The sequence below is a fragment of the Trachinotus anak genome, unplaced genomic scaffold, assembly GCF_046630095.1.
Source record: "Trachinotus anak isolate AG129_WGS33_773 ecotype Australia unplaced genomic scaffold, CSIRO_AGI_Tana_v1 ptg000016l, whole genome shotgun sequence".
In the NCBI taxonomy this organism is placed as follows: domain Eukaryota; kingdom Metazoa; phylum Chordata; class Actinopteri; order Carangiformes; family Carangidae; genus Trachinotus; species Trachinotus anak.
Window position 1 is genome coordinate 23,918,066 of NW_027273867.1, and position 16,935 is coordinate 23,935,000.

The 16,935-nt window shown below is 40.0% G+C and overlaps 1 protein-coding gene across 1 annotated transcript; it reads right to left on the reverse strand.

The window, feature by feature from the left end:
* Positions 1–412: 412 nt before the first annotated feature.
* On the reverse strand, positions 413–14,547 carry LOC139633907 (cell division control protein 42 homolog). The gene is made up of 6 exons (XM_071499969.1): positions 14,431–14,547; positions 11,711–11,815; positions 5,348–5,420; positions 5,112–5,221; positions 4,500–4,697; positions 413–3,367 (listed from the first exon to the last, which is right to left on the reverse strand). Exons 2-6 carry the CDS (start codon positions 11,813–11,815, stop codon positions 3,278–3,280), a joined length of 576 nt encoding a protein of 191 aa, XP_071356070.1. The 5' UTR covers positions 14,431–14,547; the 3' UTR covers positions 413–3,277.
* Between the last annotated feature and the right edge of the window lie 2,388 nt (positions 14,548–16,935).

The window sequence follows — 16,935 nt, forward strand, 5'->3', positions numbered from 1 at the left end:
ACAAGATTTGTTTTTTGGATTTGAGATTGAGAATTGATCTAATAAATTCAGGACCAAAAATCTTGCCTTTGCGTTGCTGTAGAAAGGATTTCTTGAATATACAAATTCTTTTTAAATTACAGGGTTATTAAAAAATACCAAAAGTCATAAAACACGTCTTCTATAGTTCCCTAATTTCTAATAATTTTATCCCGGATATAACAAGATGACAAAATTTCATGCATTTTTGTTCATTAAATGAAAGCTTTATTTAAAAAGAAGAATGAAAGAAAACAAAACAGACAAAATCCACAGGTAATCAGGTGAGAGTTGCCTAATGCAGATGATAAAAAAGAAAAAACTGGAGCAGGAGGAAGAAATGAGGCTGAAATTTAAGATAAGAAAAACAGAATCAAGTCAAAATGAAACAACATTCAAGTACTATTTTTATTATTTCCAAACACCCACCAGTTGCAACATTCATCTTTCAATACAGAGTTTTCCACATCTGTAATTATTGCTTCAGCTCTTACTATGTTGTTGTTTTTGCAATTAGAAGCTTATTATCAGGATCGTTTAGTTTGACAAACCAGGCCACAGAGACTCACTCAAGCTGTTGGCACTCAACCGTCAAGTAAATGGTGCAAATATCTAAAAAGAAAAAAAGAAAAACTGTGTGACCAAAAAAAAACCAAAAAAACCAAAAAAACAAACAAAAAACAAAACAGCTAAAATAATGTTCCCCAAGAAACAATAAGAAGCAAAGAAAAAAATACATAATACTTGAAATCATCCATACATTAACTAGAATAAACTGTCATCTCCAAAACAATGGAAATAATATATAAGCAAAGTGGAATTTTAGTTCATTTTAATGGGAAACACCCTCAGTTTAAGGATTTAAAGTGTTATCACCTCGGCCTCAGTGTTAGGAAACATCACTCAACAAAATCTATAAAAAATGTTTGATCTATTATCAATGTTCCCACTTTAAAGTGACACAAGTTAGTGAACTTATGAACTGCAAAACAAAGCTCTCACTTTTACATTTGAATTTTTCTAGAGAAAGATGACACGGCTGCATTTTCTCATTTTAAAACAATTACAGCAACTTAAACTAAAGCTCATTTGTGCAAAAACCCTCGAGTCTGAAGTTACCGTCCGTGAAGCTGCTTCAACACACCTGAAGGTTTTACTTGTTCAATCACGGATTCAAGTCTGAGATCTGAGCTTCGTTCATGTCGACAAACACTGATGATCTGCTGCTGCTGGAGCCAGAGAAACAACACAGATGAACCTTTAAACTGAGCGGCTTTCCCCTGTAAGGCCTCCGGGAGGTGCTCACACACCCACGAGCACTTGAGGTTCCAGTCGGGCCACGAGAGAGAAGAAGGAGTGGACGAAACACGAGGAGATCGTGCGTGCGTGCGTGTGTGTGCGTGTGTGTGTGTGTGTGTGTGTGTGTGTGTGTGTGTGTGTGAAAAGTTTGCTCCTCAGCCACATCTACCACAACAGCATCACACATGGATTTCAGAATAAAAACTCAGACAGGAAGTGAAATGTAAATTAGATTTGATTTAAGCCTCAAACCTTTTGCTGTGTGGACTTTTTCAGGATGTTTTCAGCAGTGGGAGCAGATTTGAAGGCATCAACAGTCAACAACTGTGGCAGCGGGAGGTTTTTATAATGGACACACAAAATCTGAAATGACTACTTTTATCTGATGACGTCCTTTTATCTGTGACTCTGGGGGTTATTTACCACTTTGAGCATCCAATTATAGACCATTTGTGGACTTTGGGGCTGTCACTCATCTGCACCTCCAGGAACACTGGGAGCTTTGGCTCTGACCGGACGACGCCCTCCTCCTGTTTTGTCCCGTCACTGCCGGCGCAGCACAGAGGCTTGTTTGCAGCAAAATTCATGTTGTGTTGATTAATGATGTTAAAATTCCACGTGTCACACCTTCGGTGAATGCTCTGTCTATATTAGGTGGTATGTGGTTGTGAGACTTCAGGGAAACACGTACTGGAGTGTCACAGTCCAGTGGAGCTGGAGTGTTTGGGTCGGGGTGGGACGTGTCCACAGTGAGACGAGAGGACAGAGAAAAGGCAGAAATGACAATAAAATCAACTGTTGTGTGCAAATGTGTGTCGGTGAAAAACTTGTGACTTTGAATTTTACTGATCATTCAACATTTTTCATGTTTCCAGACATTTAGATTAGATAGATCATGAACTGCTGCATGTACCTGTGTGTGTGTGTGTGTGTGTATTGTCTTTCATACTGCAAAGCAGACGTCAGTGAAACTCTGATTTACCAGTTCTGCTCTAAGCAGTCTGAGTCCTTTTCTACTGATATGGATGAAGTCAGGTTACAGTCACCACTGCAGCTAATGCCGTTCAGCTGGGTCACAGCGTTATTCTGCCCGAGGACTGTGGTTTTCATTTTTGTTCCTCTTGTTTTAATCAGACTTGTTGCTGGTCACAAACATCACTGATGTTGTGTTGTCTTCTGACCATCCAGACGTTTGTTTTCTGAATGCAGCAGAGGCAGAGGTGGATGTAGTTTCTGATGCAGACTGATGACGTTGGTCAGTTGGACATGTGATGACAGCAGCCTGGCACAGACTGTGTGCTCACTGTGTGAGATTAATTACTTGGACATTCTGCCCCATAATTATCCAGAATGTGTCTATTTGCATAAAATCTGGGGCCATAAAACAGCTTTTTTTGCCACTTTCATGAAGAGCTAGTTAATTATATGTCTGGACTATGTTTCCATTACAGTAGGTCAGTTTGCAGTGGAAATGCCAGACATAAAAAAAAGAAACTATCAAAGAAATGTTTTTTTTTTGTTTAACTCAGAAGACCTGAAACTGGTGCAGGACAATCATCACTTTTGACAGATGAGAGAATTTCTGCTGTGGTTTCCAGTTTGCGCTGTAACCGTGACTCCATCCACTGTCTGAGATTCACACCTCTGTACTGCTCCACCTGCCTCCTCCAGCTGATAAAAGCCCGTCTCCTGGTTAGCAGTGCTCTGCATGTGTGTTAGTCTTGTTATGGTGACACGTATCTATGACGAAAATAAAGCCTGTGTCCGTTCCAACACCACACCCCATTAAGTCACTACGGCTGAAGGCACTGTTAAAACATGTGTCTGCCACATCCACCTTCACGCCCTACCCCTCCCTTCGGTGCTCCCTCCCTCCCTCCCTCCCTCCCTCCCTCCATTCCCGTCTGGGTTTATCTCTCCCCCCGTCCACCTCCACTTCCTCCTCCTGCTGCTGTGGCGTCTATAGCAGGACACAGCGCTTCTTGGGTTTGGTGTCTGGAGGCTCCAGAGCTGCCAGGATGGCCTCGTCGAAAACGTTCTTCAGTCCCCTCTGAGAGAGAGAGAGAGAGAGAGACAGAGAGAGAGAGAGAGAGAGAGAGAGAGAGAGAGAGAGAGAGAGAGAGAGAGAGAGCTCATTTTAAATAGAGAACTGAGTGGAAACATCAGAAATAACAAGAAAAGACAAAATATAGCAAAAATATTTTCCCTATTTGGCTCAGGTGGAAAAGTTCATCATAAAAGAGAAGCTGTGATAAAGACGATGGAAAAACACTTTGACTCTGTCGTGTCTGTTTCTTCTCCTCCTACAGACAAAGTGTCCACGTCTTTCTTCCACGGCTCATCACAAACCTCTACTGCATTAGAAATACCAACAAAAACAAAAACCCATAGAGTGTAAGAGGAGGCGTCAGGTGAGAACCAAACAGCTGAGTTTATTCCAGACAGGAGCTGTATGAAATCAGTAAAGGGACAGATGTTGAATTTTAGCAACTTCATGCAATAATCTAAACGTAGAGCTCAGCATTTTAAGGTCTGTAACTAATTATTATTTTAATCTTTGATTCATTTGCCAATATATTTGTTATTTTTGGGGCATTTTGTGTCTTTATGTGACAGTGGCAGTTAAGAGAGCAAGCAGAGGAGGGACGTGCAGTAAGTGATCCGGCCGGGAGTCGAACTGTGGACTTACTGTCCAGGGTTTTTACACCAGTGTGAAACAGGTCATAACCATGAATTATGGTCGATTAAAAAATATGAACTTGGTGAAAAATGTCCCTCCCAGGTTTCCAGAGTCCAGCGTGACATCTTCAAATGTCTTGTTTTGTCTCATCAACAGTAATTTACTGCAGCAAATCTTCAATTTGAGAGGCTGAACCAATCAAATGTTTGGCTTTTTATCTTGAAAATTGCCATAAACAATGAGTCATTTTCAAAATATTTGCAGACTGATTGAGTAATTAGCCACAGTCACTGCTTCCAGTCTTTGTTTGTGCAGCTGTTGCATTAACCCCAGATCCAGACGTGTCTCTGCTTGTAATCAATTTAGTATCTACATGTTACCACAGTGACTAAACACGTGTCTTTTGACGCCTGGTTTATCAGCTTGTTAATTCACAAAAGTGCAATAACTCCTTGTTGTTATTGTTGGAGACACATTTGCTTTATGAGTGAGCAGATTCTACCTGCGTGAGAGCCGAACACTCCACGTATTTGACGGCCTTCAGCTCCCGAGCCAGCTTCTCTCCGCTCTCACAGCTCAGGGCTCGCTGTTTATTCTTGGCCAGTTTCTCCAGGGTGTTGCTGTCGTCTCTCAGATCCACCTGAGTCCCGACCAACAGGAATGGCGTCCGCGGGCAGTGGTGTGAAATCTCTGGCACCCACTGTGAAGACAGATGTCAGGTAAAGTTGGTGAAGTGTTTTTTTTTTAAACATGCTGCTGAACTCTGCTCCGACACACTGCTCTCAATCCCCCTCATGTTTTCACTTCACCTGCTCCTAATCTGGATGGTTGATTATCTAAAAGTTAATACAAAGCTAAATGTTCCACATGTGCAGAGACGCTGACAGTAATTTACAAACATTTGCACAGTAAATAAGTGAGCAAGTTTAAATTGAAGCTATTTCTGTAGCCGTCAAACAGCAAAACAAATATACAAACAACTCATTAAAAAATGGATTGTAATTCTGCTCTTTCTCTCTGTATGATTAATTATTTTACTTTTACCTGGAAACAACACAAACTGATCAGGATATTATTGGTTATTGAAAAGGTGACGGAGAGAAACTAAACAAACCTTCTCTCTGACGTTCTCAAAGGAGGAGGGCGACACGACAGAGAAACAGACGAGGAAGACGTCGGTCTGAGGGTAGCTGAGGGGTCGCAGTCTGTCGTAGTCCTCCTGACCTGAAGGGGGGGGGGGGCACAACAAACTCTGATTAACAGCAAACAACAACAAACACTGCCTCCACTAAAAACAATACAAATCCACACACGACTTTCAAACTATTTTTATGCAGACTTTATTTTTACCTGCAGTGTCAAACAGTCCCAGAGTGTACGGCTCCCCACCGATCATCACTGTCACTGCATAGTTATCAAACACCTGAGAGAAAGGGGGTGGAGAGAGAGCACAAAGGAAAGAGAGAAACAGGAAGTAAATATGTGTGAAGACGTATGATGTCAAAACAAAACAGGAAATATACTTCTCATTTTTAACACACACACTGTTCTTCAGTGACAAAAACCTGCAGTCAAACAGTCTGTGAAGAAGAAGTGAAGACCAGACAAAATGTCTTCAGTTTAACACACACACACAAACACTCTCTCTCACACACACACACACACACACACACACAAACACTCTCTCACACACAGACACACACACACTTTCACATCACTGTAGCCCCCCAATGATGTTTCCCTTTTTTGCACAAGGACATAAGGTGTTGGAGAAGCTGGTTCTTACTTTTGCTTTTACACCTTCATGCTATTAACCCACTGTGTGTGTGTTTGTGTGTGTGTGTGTTTGTGTGTAGATACTGGGGCAGAGTCTTTTCAAGAAAAAGTATAGAAAAAAAACTCCAAATAATAATGATAATGCATTAATGTGAAGACACACGTGTGTGTTACACAGGTTCTGACTCTGTTAACAGTATTTGAAATATTCTAAGGTAAATATTTGTGACTAAATAAACAAAAATCAGTTTATAGGTTCACTTTTTCTAATCAACAACGTGACCTTATGCTCATGTTCAAGTTGTTTAACGGATAATTGGAGCGATTAACCCTTTTCACAATAATCAAAGACATGTCGATGTTGAAGAGCTGGTGTTTCTGTAAGTCGAGCGGCGGTGACGGTAACATCCACACTTGTTGCTGTTGCTCAGCTGCTACGTTTTGGCTGTGGCACAGGAATATGACCTATGGTCTTAATGCCGCCTACAAAGCTCTGATTATATGGTTGATTATTTCACCATCTGTGGAAAACAACAGTCAACGAGCTGCTTGAATCACTGAACAAATCAGAGAGGTTGTGGGCGTTTAGGGGTCTGGGATCAGGCTCCTTCTTCAGGACTGTGGTTTAATCACATTTCACAGTGACAATGATGTCTCTCTGGCAACATAGATCTGACAATCACAATTATATTCTTTTATTATCACTGACTGGTGGGAATAGGTGACATAACCTGTTTCTAAAGGTAGGGCCTGTAATAAGAAATTAAAGGCATTTAAATGACAGATTCAGCAGCTAAAATCACTGTAATCAGGTTAAAACCATTTTAAATGCCTGTGAATATCCTCATTACAGAATAAGAGGAGAATCTGTGTGGGGCTGTGCTTTCAGCCTTCATGTAAACAAGCTGAATGCTGGTAAAGGGAGCTTTGTTTTGGTGCTGCTCAGGTGAACAGACTGTCTCTCTCAGCTCACACCTCCTTCCTGTTTCATCACTGTCGTACCTTCAGGCTGCTGCCGTGTGCAATAACAAACACAAACGGTCCAAACGTGCCCGCTAACCTCAGCTTTGTGAGTGCAGAGGTGAACTGAAGCAGGGAGTGTTTCACAGTCGCTCTGCCTGCACGGCTCCGACATGTCAACCTGCCGCGGCGCGCTGTAGCCTGCAGAGAGCGCTTGATTTTAATGAAGCTCGCTGAGCACAGACAGGCTCCAGATGAACTACAGGACATAGCCTGTAGCATAGGAAACTACATCGAGTGTTACAAACATGGATTTAAGCTGCGTTTCCTCCTCTGTCTGTTTGGTCATTATTTGAACAGGCAGGCTCACAGCGGGTGGCTGGAATCACTGGTTGTATGATATATTCTACGTCTCCACGTCCTCAGTCCAGGGCTGTGTATCGAATCTCAATGTTTCTACTGATCCAGGCCACAGTTTGTCTGTAGCACCAGTTACCAATAAAACCTTCAAGCTGAAAGCTGCCATCTTTGATCAGCCTCTGATATAAATAATCATTTAGCCAGTTTGAGACTGTTTTGTTCTTGTGCTCTTGTTAAATTTGAATTTTGAACAAGGCTACATTACTGACCAGGCAAAGCGGGCAACTTCTCAGGGGCCCCAGACCCCCAGAGGCTCCAAAAGCCTCAGATTTACTTATATCAGCTGGGGCCACAGAGTTTGTACCAATCTGGAGCCTTCCCTTTAGTACTTTAGTTTACCTTGTACTCATTTGTTGTAAACTTTTATTTTGAGAAATTGCAGTTTTATTTATTTCCTTATCAAATCAAATCAAATCAAGTTTTATTTAAATAGCACCAAATCACAACAGAAGTTCTCTCAAGGCACTTTCCAATTGGAGGAGGTCAAGACCTTCTCTATAAAGTATAGGAAAGAAAGAGACCCAACAATTCCCACCGAGAGCAATTCAACATTTTGGCTTTACTAGCATAGTTTACTAGCATAGAAAAATGTCCTGGTAATAGTTGTTAAGATATTTCAGTCTGGACCAAAGTGGTGGAACAACGGACTGAGAGACGTCACCATCCTCACAGCTGTGCAGCTAGCATGGCTAAAAAAATATCATCATTACAATTTACAGGTTTTGTTTTTCCAGACTAAGAGAAAGCTTCGGACTTCACTCAGACAGACTGACAACACAGGTCAGGTTGTAACGCACAAACATGCACAGCAACACACTCCTGCACAGGCTGAGGTACAAGTCATTTCAAGTTTAGACAGAAACACAGTCAGATATGTTGAGGCATGGTGGAGGGGTGGGGCACTGAGGCACACACACTCATATATTTCAGTGAGATCCTGCTAATACTACTAATAAAAACCGCACTGACAAGCACATTGTTCACACACACACACACACACACACACACACTAAAGCAGATTCAGTTTTGTGATGATAATGTGTTTGGATGGAGCTCAGACGACAGAAACTGCTGGAAACAGTCTAATCACAACACAGACAGAGCTGCAGCTACACAACAGGAGCCACAGTATTTATGTTATTCAGAGCTGCATCAGTCCAGATGAAACGTTACAGATGTTACATTAAATTATTGTGAAGCCACATGTTTTTGAGGAATTATTTCCAGGAGGAGACTTCCTCTCTCCTCTCTCTTACTGTGGTGGCTGTCAGCTGACTGACAGGAAATAACACAAACACAAAAAGTTTGTGCATGTTCACCGTGATGGATCTATTTCTGCAGCAGGCAGTGTCTTCTTCTAAAGCCCTGATATTTGTGACTATGCCGAGTCTGCCAGAAGGATGAAGAGGAGGTTATTCCCCTCTTGTTATTCAGCTTAAGGCTGCAGGACAATGAATCAAATCATCAGCTGTGACTGTAGGTTTCAAGAGTTTAAGATAAATCTACAATGTTTGTCACAGAGTGATAAGGTTGTTACCAAGAACAGGCCAATATAGTCAGGAGCAGGATGTTAAGTGTGCAGTAAAAATAACAACGGATCACGAAACAATGGGACACTCAGCAATAAATAATAACAGAACTGCTGCTGACTCACCAAAATGTTCAGCAGCAGCCTGGATGAGTGGGAGGTTTGTAATCATTGTTGTTGTATGGATGGATTTCACAGTTGTTACTTATTATGACAAATATCAGGGGTAGTTAGGAAAAATAAGAGAATTAAATCATCATTTAACGAGTAGGAAGAATAAAGTTGTAAAATTATAAGATGTTTATTTCAGTACTCAATGAACAATAATAACAAGGTAGCAAAATAAACATCCTGCAATATAGAGACTTTTTTTTGGTAATTTTTTTATATTATTCTATATATTTTTTGAATGATTAATTCAAATTATAAGATGTTTATGTTAAATTATGACTTTATTCTTATAAATTTACAACTTCTTTCATAGAATATTTCAACTTTATTCATTAAGTGTTGCAACTTTTCTCTTGAAATATTAAGACATTTTTCATTCTTTAATATGACTGAGTATGAAAATAAACATCCTGTAATGTTAAAACTTTCTGTGAAATTTTAATTAATTTTTTAAATTATTATTATTATTTCACAATGACAGAGGATGGAAACAAACATTCTTACAACTTTGTTCTCGATTTTATTTATTTACTTTTTGTTGTTCAATTCAATTAAATTTAATTCAGATCAACACAATTTTATTGTGATAAATTACCTTTATTTGTCGAGTGTTTATTCACTGGACCAGCTAAAAAAAAACCATGTTCCATAGTCACCCACCTTAAATAGTAAATGCTCTAAGTGACATGTCTCCATTTAAATCTAACGATGAATTTCTCACTGCTGAAACAAATATACAGCCAGTGTCGGGACAGTACTGATACATTTATAGCAAATGGTTAAAAATAGTGGTGGGGGGAGAGGTGGGGGGGGGGGCGAGGTACAAGAGAGAGTCAGACAGGAAGAGGAAGATAAAGATGAGTCAGCGCTGTTGGTTCTGTAATCCTCTGATCAAACTGTGCTGACCACTGACAGAGAGAGCGATGTGACACCAATAGAAAACAGTAGAAAATTAGTCATCAGTTAGCAGCCAGCGGTCAGTGAAGCTGACCATCAGTAAGGAATACTTCAGATATTTCCAGCAGCACGGTTCTGCTTGTCAACAGTCAGTCAGCTGTTTTCTGACTGCCCCAAACCAAAAAGTCAGAGTTTGCAGGATCGATCAGGCGACAGCCTGGATTTTATATCAGGCTCCAGAGCCTCTGAGGCTGCTGCATCCTCACAGTGCTGCTTCAGCATGACACAACACTTCTGAATCAAACAGAAAGTGCAGGGAGACAGACCCCAGAGAATCTCAAATCATTTAACTTCCTGCCACATGAGAGTAAGCAACCACACGTGTGTGCATGTACATTTACAGCACTGTGCAGAAGATTTAGGCACTTCAATTCTTCTCCATAACTCAGTATCATAAGGAGGCGTCTGATTGGTCCCAAATTAATTCTGCAGCAGGACAACGAGTCCAAACACACACCCTTCAGAGACAAGAAGAACAAGGAGTCCTGCAGCAGATGGTCTGGCCTCAGAGACAGAGACACTGAGAGAGGCTAAAGAGAAGAACTAGGCAGGTTCTCCAAGATGCTGGAACAACCTACCTGCCAACAACCTGAAGAAATGTGTGCGGGTGAACTGAGGAGAACTGGTGCTGTTCATAGCAAATATTTACTGCTGTTTTTATGAAGTTAACTGATAAATAAAAACTATTCATCACATCAGTTTTGAAAGCATGTCCCAAAACCTTTGCACAGTCCTGTACATACACATACATATACCCACACAAACACTATCAGAAGGCTGCAATCCCAAGAATCCAACCAAACGGCAAGAACCAGATACACTGGGAAACTATCACCAACACACTTGTGACTGAGAAAAACAACAACTTCTTTATTTTTTTCAAAATGCTGTTCCTCTTTCATTCGTGCACAGAAAGGTCCAGCCTACAGAAAATATAACATTAAAGGAATAGTTCAACATTTTTCTCATTTAAAATGAGTGAGTTTACAGATACTGATACAGATTGTGTCTATGCTGTCACAATCTTTTGTCTTTATGCTAAGCTAAACTAAGCTAAGCTAAGCATTCCTTTGGCTGCAGCTTCATATTTAATGATCTGACAGGAGATCAGGTATCAGTCTCCTCCTTTAAAGTGTATTTCCTAAAATGTTGAACTATTAATAATATTTGAAGGGTAAACCATTCCTATCAGTGCTCTGGACCATTATATTTGAAAGTAAAACCAAACATGAGTGCATCTGAAAAGTGAGTAACAATCCCTAATTGAACAGGAAGCAGCAGCGGCGGTACCGGTTTGACTTACTGTAAAGGCCTTTTCAGTTTTGGTGACAATACTTTTCATGTCTGTTCAGTCCAGACAAACTATAAACAAACATGACTTCCTGTGTGACAGGAAATAGCTGCAGGGGCACTGAGTGTTCAGAGCAGTAAACACAAAACGTTACCAGAGAAAACATTATAATATACAAGGTATAATGGAGGTGACAAACCACTTAAAGAATAATAGAATAGTCGCTAAAGATGAAACATCCAACTGACTGCTTGACAACAGCTGATATCAAGCCAGTCGTGTTGTGCAGTGATGCAAATGCACAGTTGAGGTTTACGACAGTTGTAACAGTTGGATAGTAGAAGTCTAAACCTTATTTTAATCAGATTTGACTGGTGATTCTATAAATGTGTTTTTTATATCCTGGTGACCATTGAAAGAGAAGTTATGGCTGGTTCCCCTTTCGTTTAAATAGAAGCCTGGTCTTGTTAAACCAAAATAACTCGTCCACTCGCCCTTAAGGACTTTGATGTTACTACTTTATGATTTCAGAGCGTCACTTTAATGTCAGTCATGATCTGTTTGCTGCAGTGAAATGAAAAGTGTTGTTTGTGTTTTTGATCATACTCACCGTGGGGACGTATTCAGAGGGAAACTTGTTGGTAGTGTAGGAGATCAGCAGGCAGGTCTTCCCCACCGCACCATCACCGACCACCACACACTTTATAGTCTGCATCTGAGGAGGAGGAAGGTAGGAAATTTATATTCCTACATGCAAGTTATCAAAAAAATACTTTCTTCTTTGAAAAAATGAAAAAACTTCCACCAACACCCTGACCTGTCCACAACAGGAACCAGTATTTATCCAAATCAAGACAACATTTGCAAGTTTAAAGTAGTCCAGACTCCAGACTACTTTCTGAAGCAACCTAGAGATACTTGATTGTTTTAAGATTGACATTACGACCTCTCTGTTTTCTCCCTGTTTAATACTTCTCACTTAAGTAGAGCTGACACAATTAGTCGAATCTCTAATATGCTGAGAGAAAATTAAATCTCAACTGTTTTGATAATTGATTAATCCTTCAAGTAATTTTAAGCAGCTTCTCAAATGTGAGTATTTGCAGGTTTTCTTAGTTTTCTATGGTATTAAACTGAATCTCTGAGTTTTGACTCTTGTTTGAGCAACATGTGAGGCTTTAAGAAAGTGTGATGAGCATTTTCTGACATCTTATCCACCGGATAATACATTTATCAAATCAATATAATTAGCAAGTTAATTGATAATGAAAATAACACACTAAAGTAGGCAGCCTGTGGACAAAAAGTAAAAGTCCTGTTCCCCTTTTCCTTGTCTTGCAAGTTTCAGCTGCATGTAAACAACCTGCAGCCTTCTGTCTGTCTGTCACTGTCAAGGTTACCTTGGATGACATGAGCATCTGTAAGCAGACTGAGCTTGAGACAGTTGATGGAAACAGTGGTAGCTGTGTAAGGCTGTGTTTACTACACGCTGTCTGGAGATCCTGTGACCACCCAGACGCTGAGCTGCTCGCATACCCACGCTGCCGCTTCATTAAGGGGCACAATGGTAAAGGGGTATGGTCTGCCACTTCATCACTGGCTCTTTGTTTGGGCCATTTGGCAGTGGCAGCACTCAGCTGAACTCTGATGAGTCAGGGACAAGTTAACTGGTCATCTGCAGGAACGATGACACCAGATATGTCAGGACAATTCACTCCACAGAGATCATTTTTAATGCAGTGATTAGCGGCAGCCATGTCTTTTAAACGCACGATTGTTTCTCCTACATGCTGTTAACTGCATCGAGTTGGTTCCATTTGCAATCAGCGGCATTTAGAGATGCAGCACCTGATTATTTTCACTACTGGCTCAGCATTTAGTTAAATGCTTAATAAATATGCTAATTGTTCCAAATAATTTAATAAGGCAAAATGTCATATTTGTCATTTTCAGCTTCTCAAATTAGCTGCTTTTTTTGGCTGTCCGTCTTTTTATCTGTCAATAACGATTTGACGAAATATCTAGTGTACAATCATATAAAACAGAGAAAAGCAGAAAATTCATGTGTGAGAGGCTGTAAGCAGAAAATGTTTAGTATTTTTAGTTGAAAAATAAATGAAACAATTGATTATCAGAATCACTAAATAAACAACATTTTCAGCTCTGATGAACTTTGATCTGCAGCCAAAAATCCAAAACATTTACTTGAAGCCGCAACTCATCATCTAGTAACCTGTTCATTTTATTTCTCAATCAACCGATTAATCAACTAATTTTTTACAATTTATTTTTAAAAAACCATAGAAGACTAAGGAAACCAGAAAATGTTCACGATGAAAAATCTTTAAACGATTAATTGATTATTAGAATTATTGATTATTAGAATATTATCTCATTAATTTTCTGTAGATCAACTAAATTATCTGTTGCAGCTCTGCATTCATTATGAAAAGAGTAAGTAAATCTTCACAATGTCAGACAAAAATCAATTATATGAATCTATTAATGTCTCTCTGTATATAAACATGAAATCAGTGATCGAAACTGTAATCAATGAGTTTTCTGTAAGGTACTACTTATACGAAAGTACATAAACTCAGTCATTCCTTCAACATTGCTGCAAATTGACTAATACAAGAAAGCTAACAACACACATACGTTTTACATTTACTAAATTCTGTTTTTAAACTATAAATCGTGTGATATCCATCTATTTTAACGGCGTTTTATTGCTTTTCAGTCACTTCCGCATAGAAAACTGTGGCAATAACCAACAAAAAACAAAACTAACATCTTTATCGCAGGTCGGCTTGTCAGTTAGTTAGTTTGTTAAGATTTAAAGTTATTAAAGTATAATGTCACAACCTGTTGACAGGATTTATAGGCAACTAGATGTCGAAAAGTTTACTTCTACGAAGCTAGCTAACGTTAGCGAAGTTAGGTCGGTAGCTAATTTACATCCGCCAGACCCCCACCCCAACAAAAAGGCCGGTTTAAAATGAGTTAAAAATAAATATACTAACAAAATAACACCCTTGAGGGCCTTGTTAGTGATGTGTAAGATATAATTAGCCTTGTAGTTGTTCTAGTTTACCAGTAAAAACACACCGGTAACTTTCAGCAGAGATTTAACAGCCAAGCTAGCGGAAAGTTGGCTAAAGGAAATGGTTTGTTTTGACAGCTGCCGGTTAGCAGAGTTAGCTGTCGGCAGGCTAATCGTCTCAGCTATCACACTGAGAAGAGGCACTCCGAAGAATAACGTAGTTTCAGGCCTGATACTTCGCTATTCAACGCCGGTAAGTCTCAGTAAAACACTGTGACAGCTCCTACCTTCTCTGTTCGCAGCCGCCGGAGTGCTGGCAATGCGGTGAGACGTTCAGGTGCTTCCTGTAAACTCCCACTTCCCCCAGTGCGGAAGTCGGAAATGTGACGTGTGGTATGTTCGGGTTCCTCTGGTTTTATTGTTGCTAATAAATGTAATGATTTGCTTTTCTCAACTCGTGACTCGTGGTGTCTGTGCTCCATTATTTTCACAAACATAAACAAATGATTTCACCTTGTAAATTCTTAAAAGAGTTCAACCTTTATGTTTATATTATTAAAACTTCTGACTTTAAAAAGGCTTCAAACCCTCTGATTTTTTTAAACTTATTTTTGTCAACATAATTGTCCAGCTTGTTTGGTATCTATTACAGTTGTAATAATACAAAATATATCTTCATAGGAGAATGTCCTTGTATCTGCCTACAACTACATTATAGTATCATGAACCATTACACCCAGCTGCCAGCCTAGTTTTCATTTTTGTTGAAATTGTTTATCTGACATTATGACCATTTTGGCGGCTGTAGTTTGTGGTGCTGTTGAGTTGTTTTACATTATACTGAGAGGTGTCCCAAGTATTTTATCCACCCCATTTACATTCCAAAGGTCAAAAATGAACCTCTATGTGGCCTCAACATACAATTATATGTTAGACAAAAGGTTGTTTACGGCTGCCTTGTGGCTGTTTCTACATGACAAATATGCCCCTGTGGACAAACCAGCTCCATAAAGAAGCAGTTGTCCCAGTTTGGTGTGGTTGAACAGTCCCTGAAGGCATCTTCAGGGCTGGTCAGGTCAGAAATATCTGTGGGTCTGTTTAACATTTGAGGAGCAGTTTACTTCAATTTCTAAACCAAATATTTCCGACTGATGACTCTGGTTATTGCTCAGCTGCTGTTGACATTAATAATTAGCATTTGGTTTATTTAAATATGATCAATTATCGAATCATAAAAGTAAACATGACAAAAACAGGTATTTCCACAGTCATTCTGATGCAGTGTTTATTGAGGGCGGTTACGGCCTGAAAGATGGGCTAGTCTCTGAATGACCACCAGAGGGAGATGAAGCACACTGTTGGTATTTTTAGAGTTCCTGCACTGCATTGTTTACAGGACAGATATACAGTTAAGATGATTGAACACAGTCTGAGGAACATGGCATTGATGTGCTATTGTGCTCTGCCTCTCCTCATCTACTTCAGACATCTCCATAGATTTTTATTCAACTGTAAACACACAGTTAACTTCATGTATATGTGTGTACACTGTATGCATTAACTCCATACACTCATTCTGAGTCTATCCTCAAGTTTTCCCTTGAATAACTACAAACTTAGAAAAGAAAACTCTTTACATTCAGTATTTGAAAATTGTGGGATAAAATTCAATATATTTTATATTGAATTTCATCAATTACAGATCTGATTACCTTGTGAGTTTTTCAGGTGGTTTATTTAGGTTAAACTTAAAAAAAAGAAGTGAGTATTTAGGCTGAGCGGTGATCGCATATTCATCAGCAGGAATCAGTGGAACAAAGAACAAAGAAAGACACAGACAACATTAGAAGGACCGTCTGTATTATCTCTTTGTTTTGGCCGGCCTGGACGGCAGTGATGTGCTGTAGGTGGAGGGGGAGCTTGCTGAGGGAAAGGCCAGTCGACCTTCAGTGGTAACGCAGCAGAAAATGAGATAATTATGATGCAAAGCACTTCTCTGTTACCTTTCCCTCCGGATGGCCTCTCTCTTTCTCCCACTTCACAGGCATTTCATCGCACTTTGGTCCCCTCACCGCTTTTCTCCTTGTTGCTACCTCCTCATCTCTCTCTTCTCTTCTCAACTCTCACTCTTTGTATGTGTGTGTCTCTATCAGTCGCTCACCCGTGGCTAACCAGGGGGATGGATGTCAAGGACGTTGTGCTGCTTGTCTCCCAAAGATAATCCCATTAAACTCAGGAATTTAATTATAGATTATCTCACACATAAACACACACACACACAGGCATACACACATACATGCACACCCAGAAACATGCACATGAATAAGACTATAACACCTGCCTGTTCACACAATACAGGTACACACAAACACATGCATGCACAGAAGTGCAGACTGCTACACTAAGACAATACTCACCGATGCCAAGACATTTTATCACACAAATGCAACACACAAAGACATGCAGACACACACTAACCACACACTAGCTTCACCCTGTTTGCCCTGTCAGTGTGTATCAGTGTCACCCTCCAGTCGGCATTAACAACTTCACCAGTCTGTTTTTAGAGCAGCAAGGACAGAGCACACAGCGACTCTGCAGTGAATAAAGGAAGTAAAACAAAGGAGGTCACGGCTCCACGGCTCATTGGCTGTTACTGTAAACTCACTGCTTTACAGTAACAAACAGGATGAATGTGCAGGAATCTTCAGGCACAGTGGCGACAGTTTTATTACGGCTGATGCATAATGAGGGCCACGGTTTGTACACTGTGTGTGTTTAAAGAGGTCGAG

Excerpts from the sequence above, each read along its gene's own strand:
- LOC139633907 (XM_071499969.1), bottom strand. The coding sequence starts at position 11,815 with ATGCAGACTATAAAGTGTGTGGTGGTCGGTGATGGTGCGGTGGGGAAG. Across the intron at positions 5,222-5,347 it reads GGGACTGTTTGACACTGCAG|GTCAGGAGGACTACGACAGA; the intron begins GTAAAAATAAAG and ends CCCCCCCTTCAG. Across the intron at positions 4,698-5,111 it reads TTGAGAACGTCAGAGAGAAG|TGGGTGCCAGAGATTTCACA; the intron begins GTTTGTTTAGTT and ends CTGTCTTCACAG.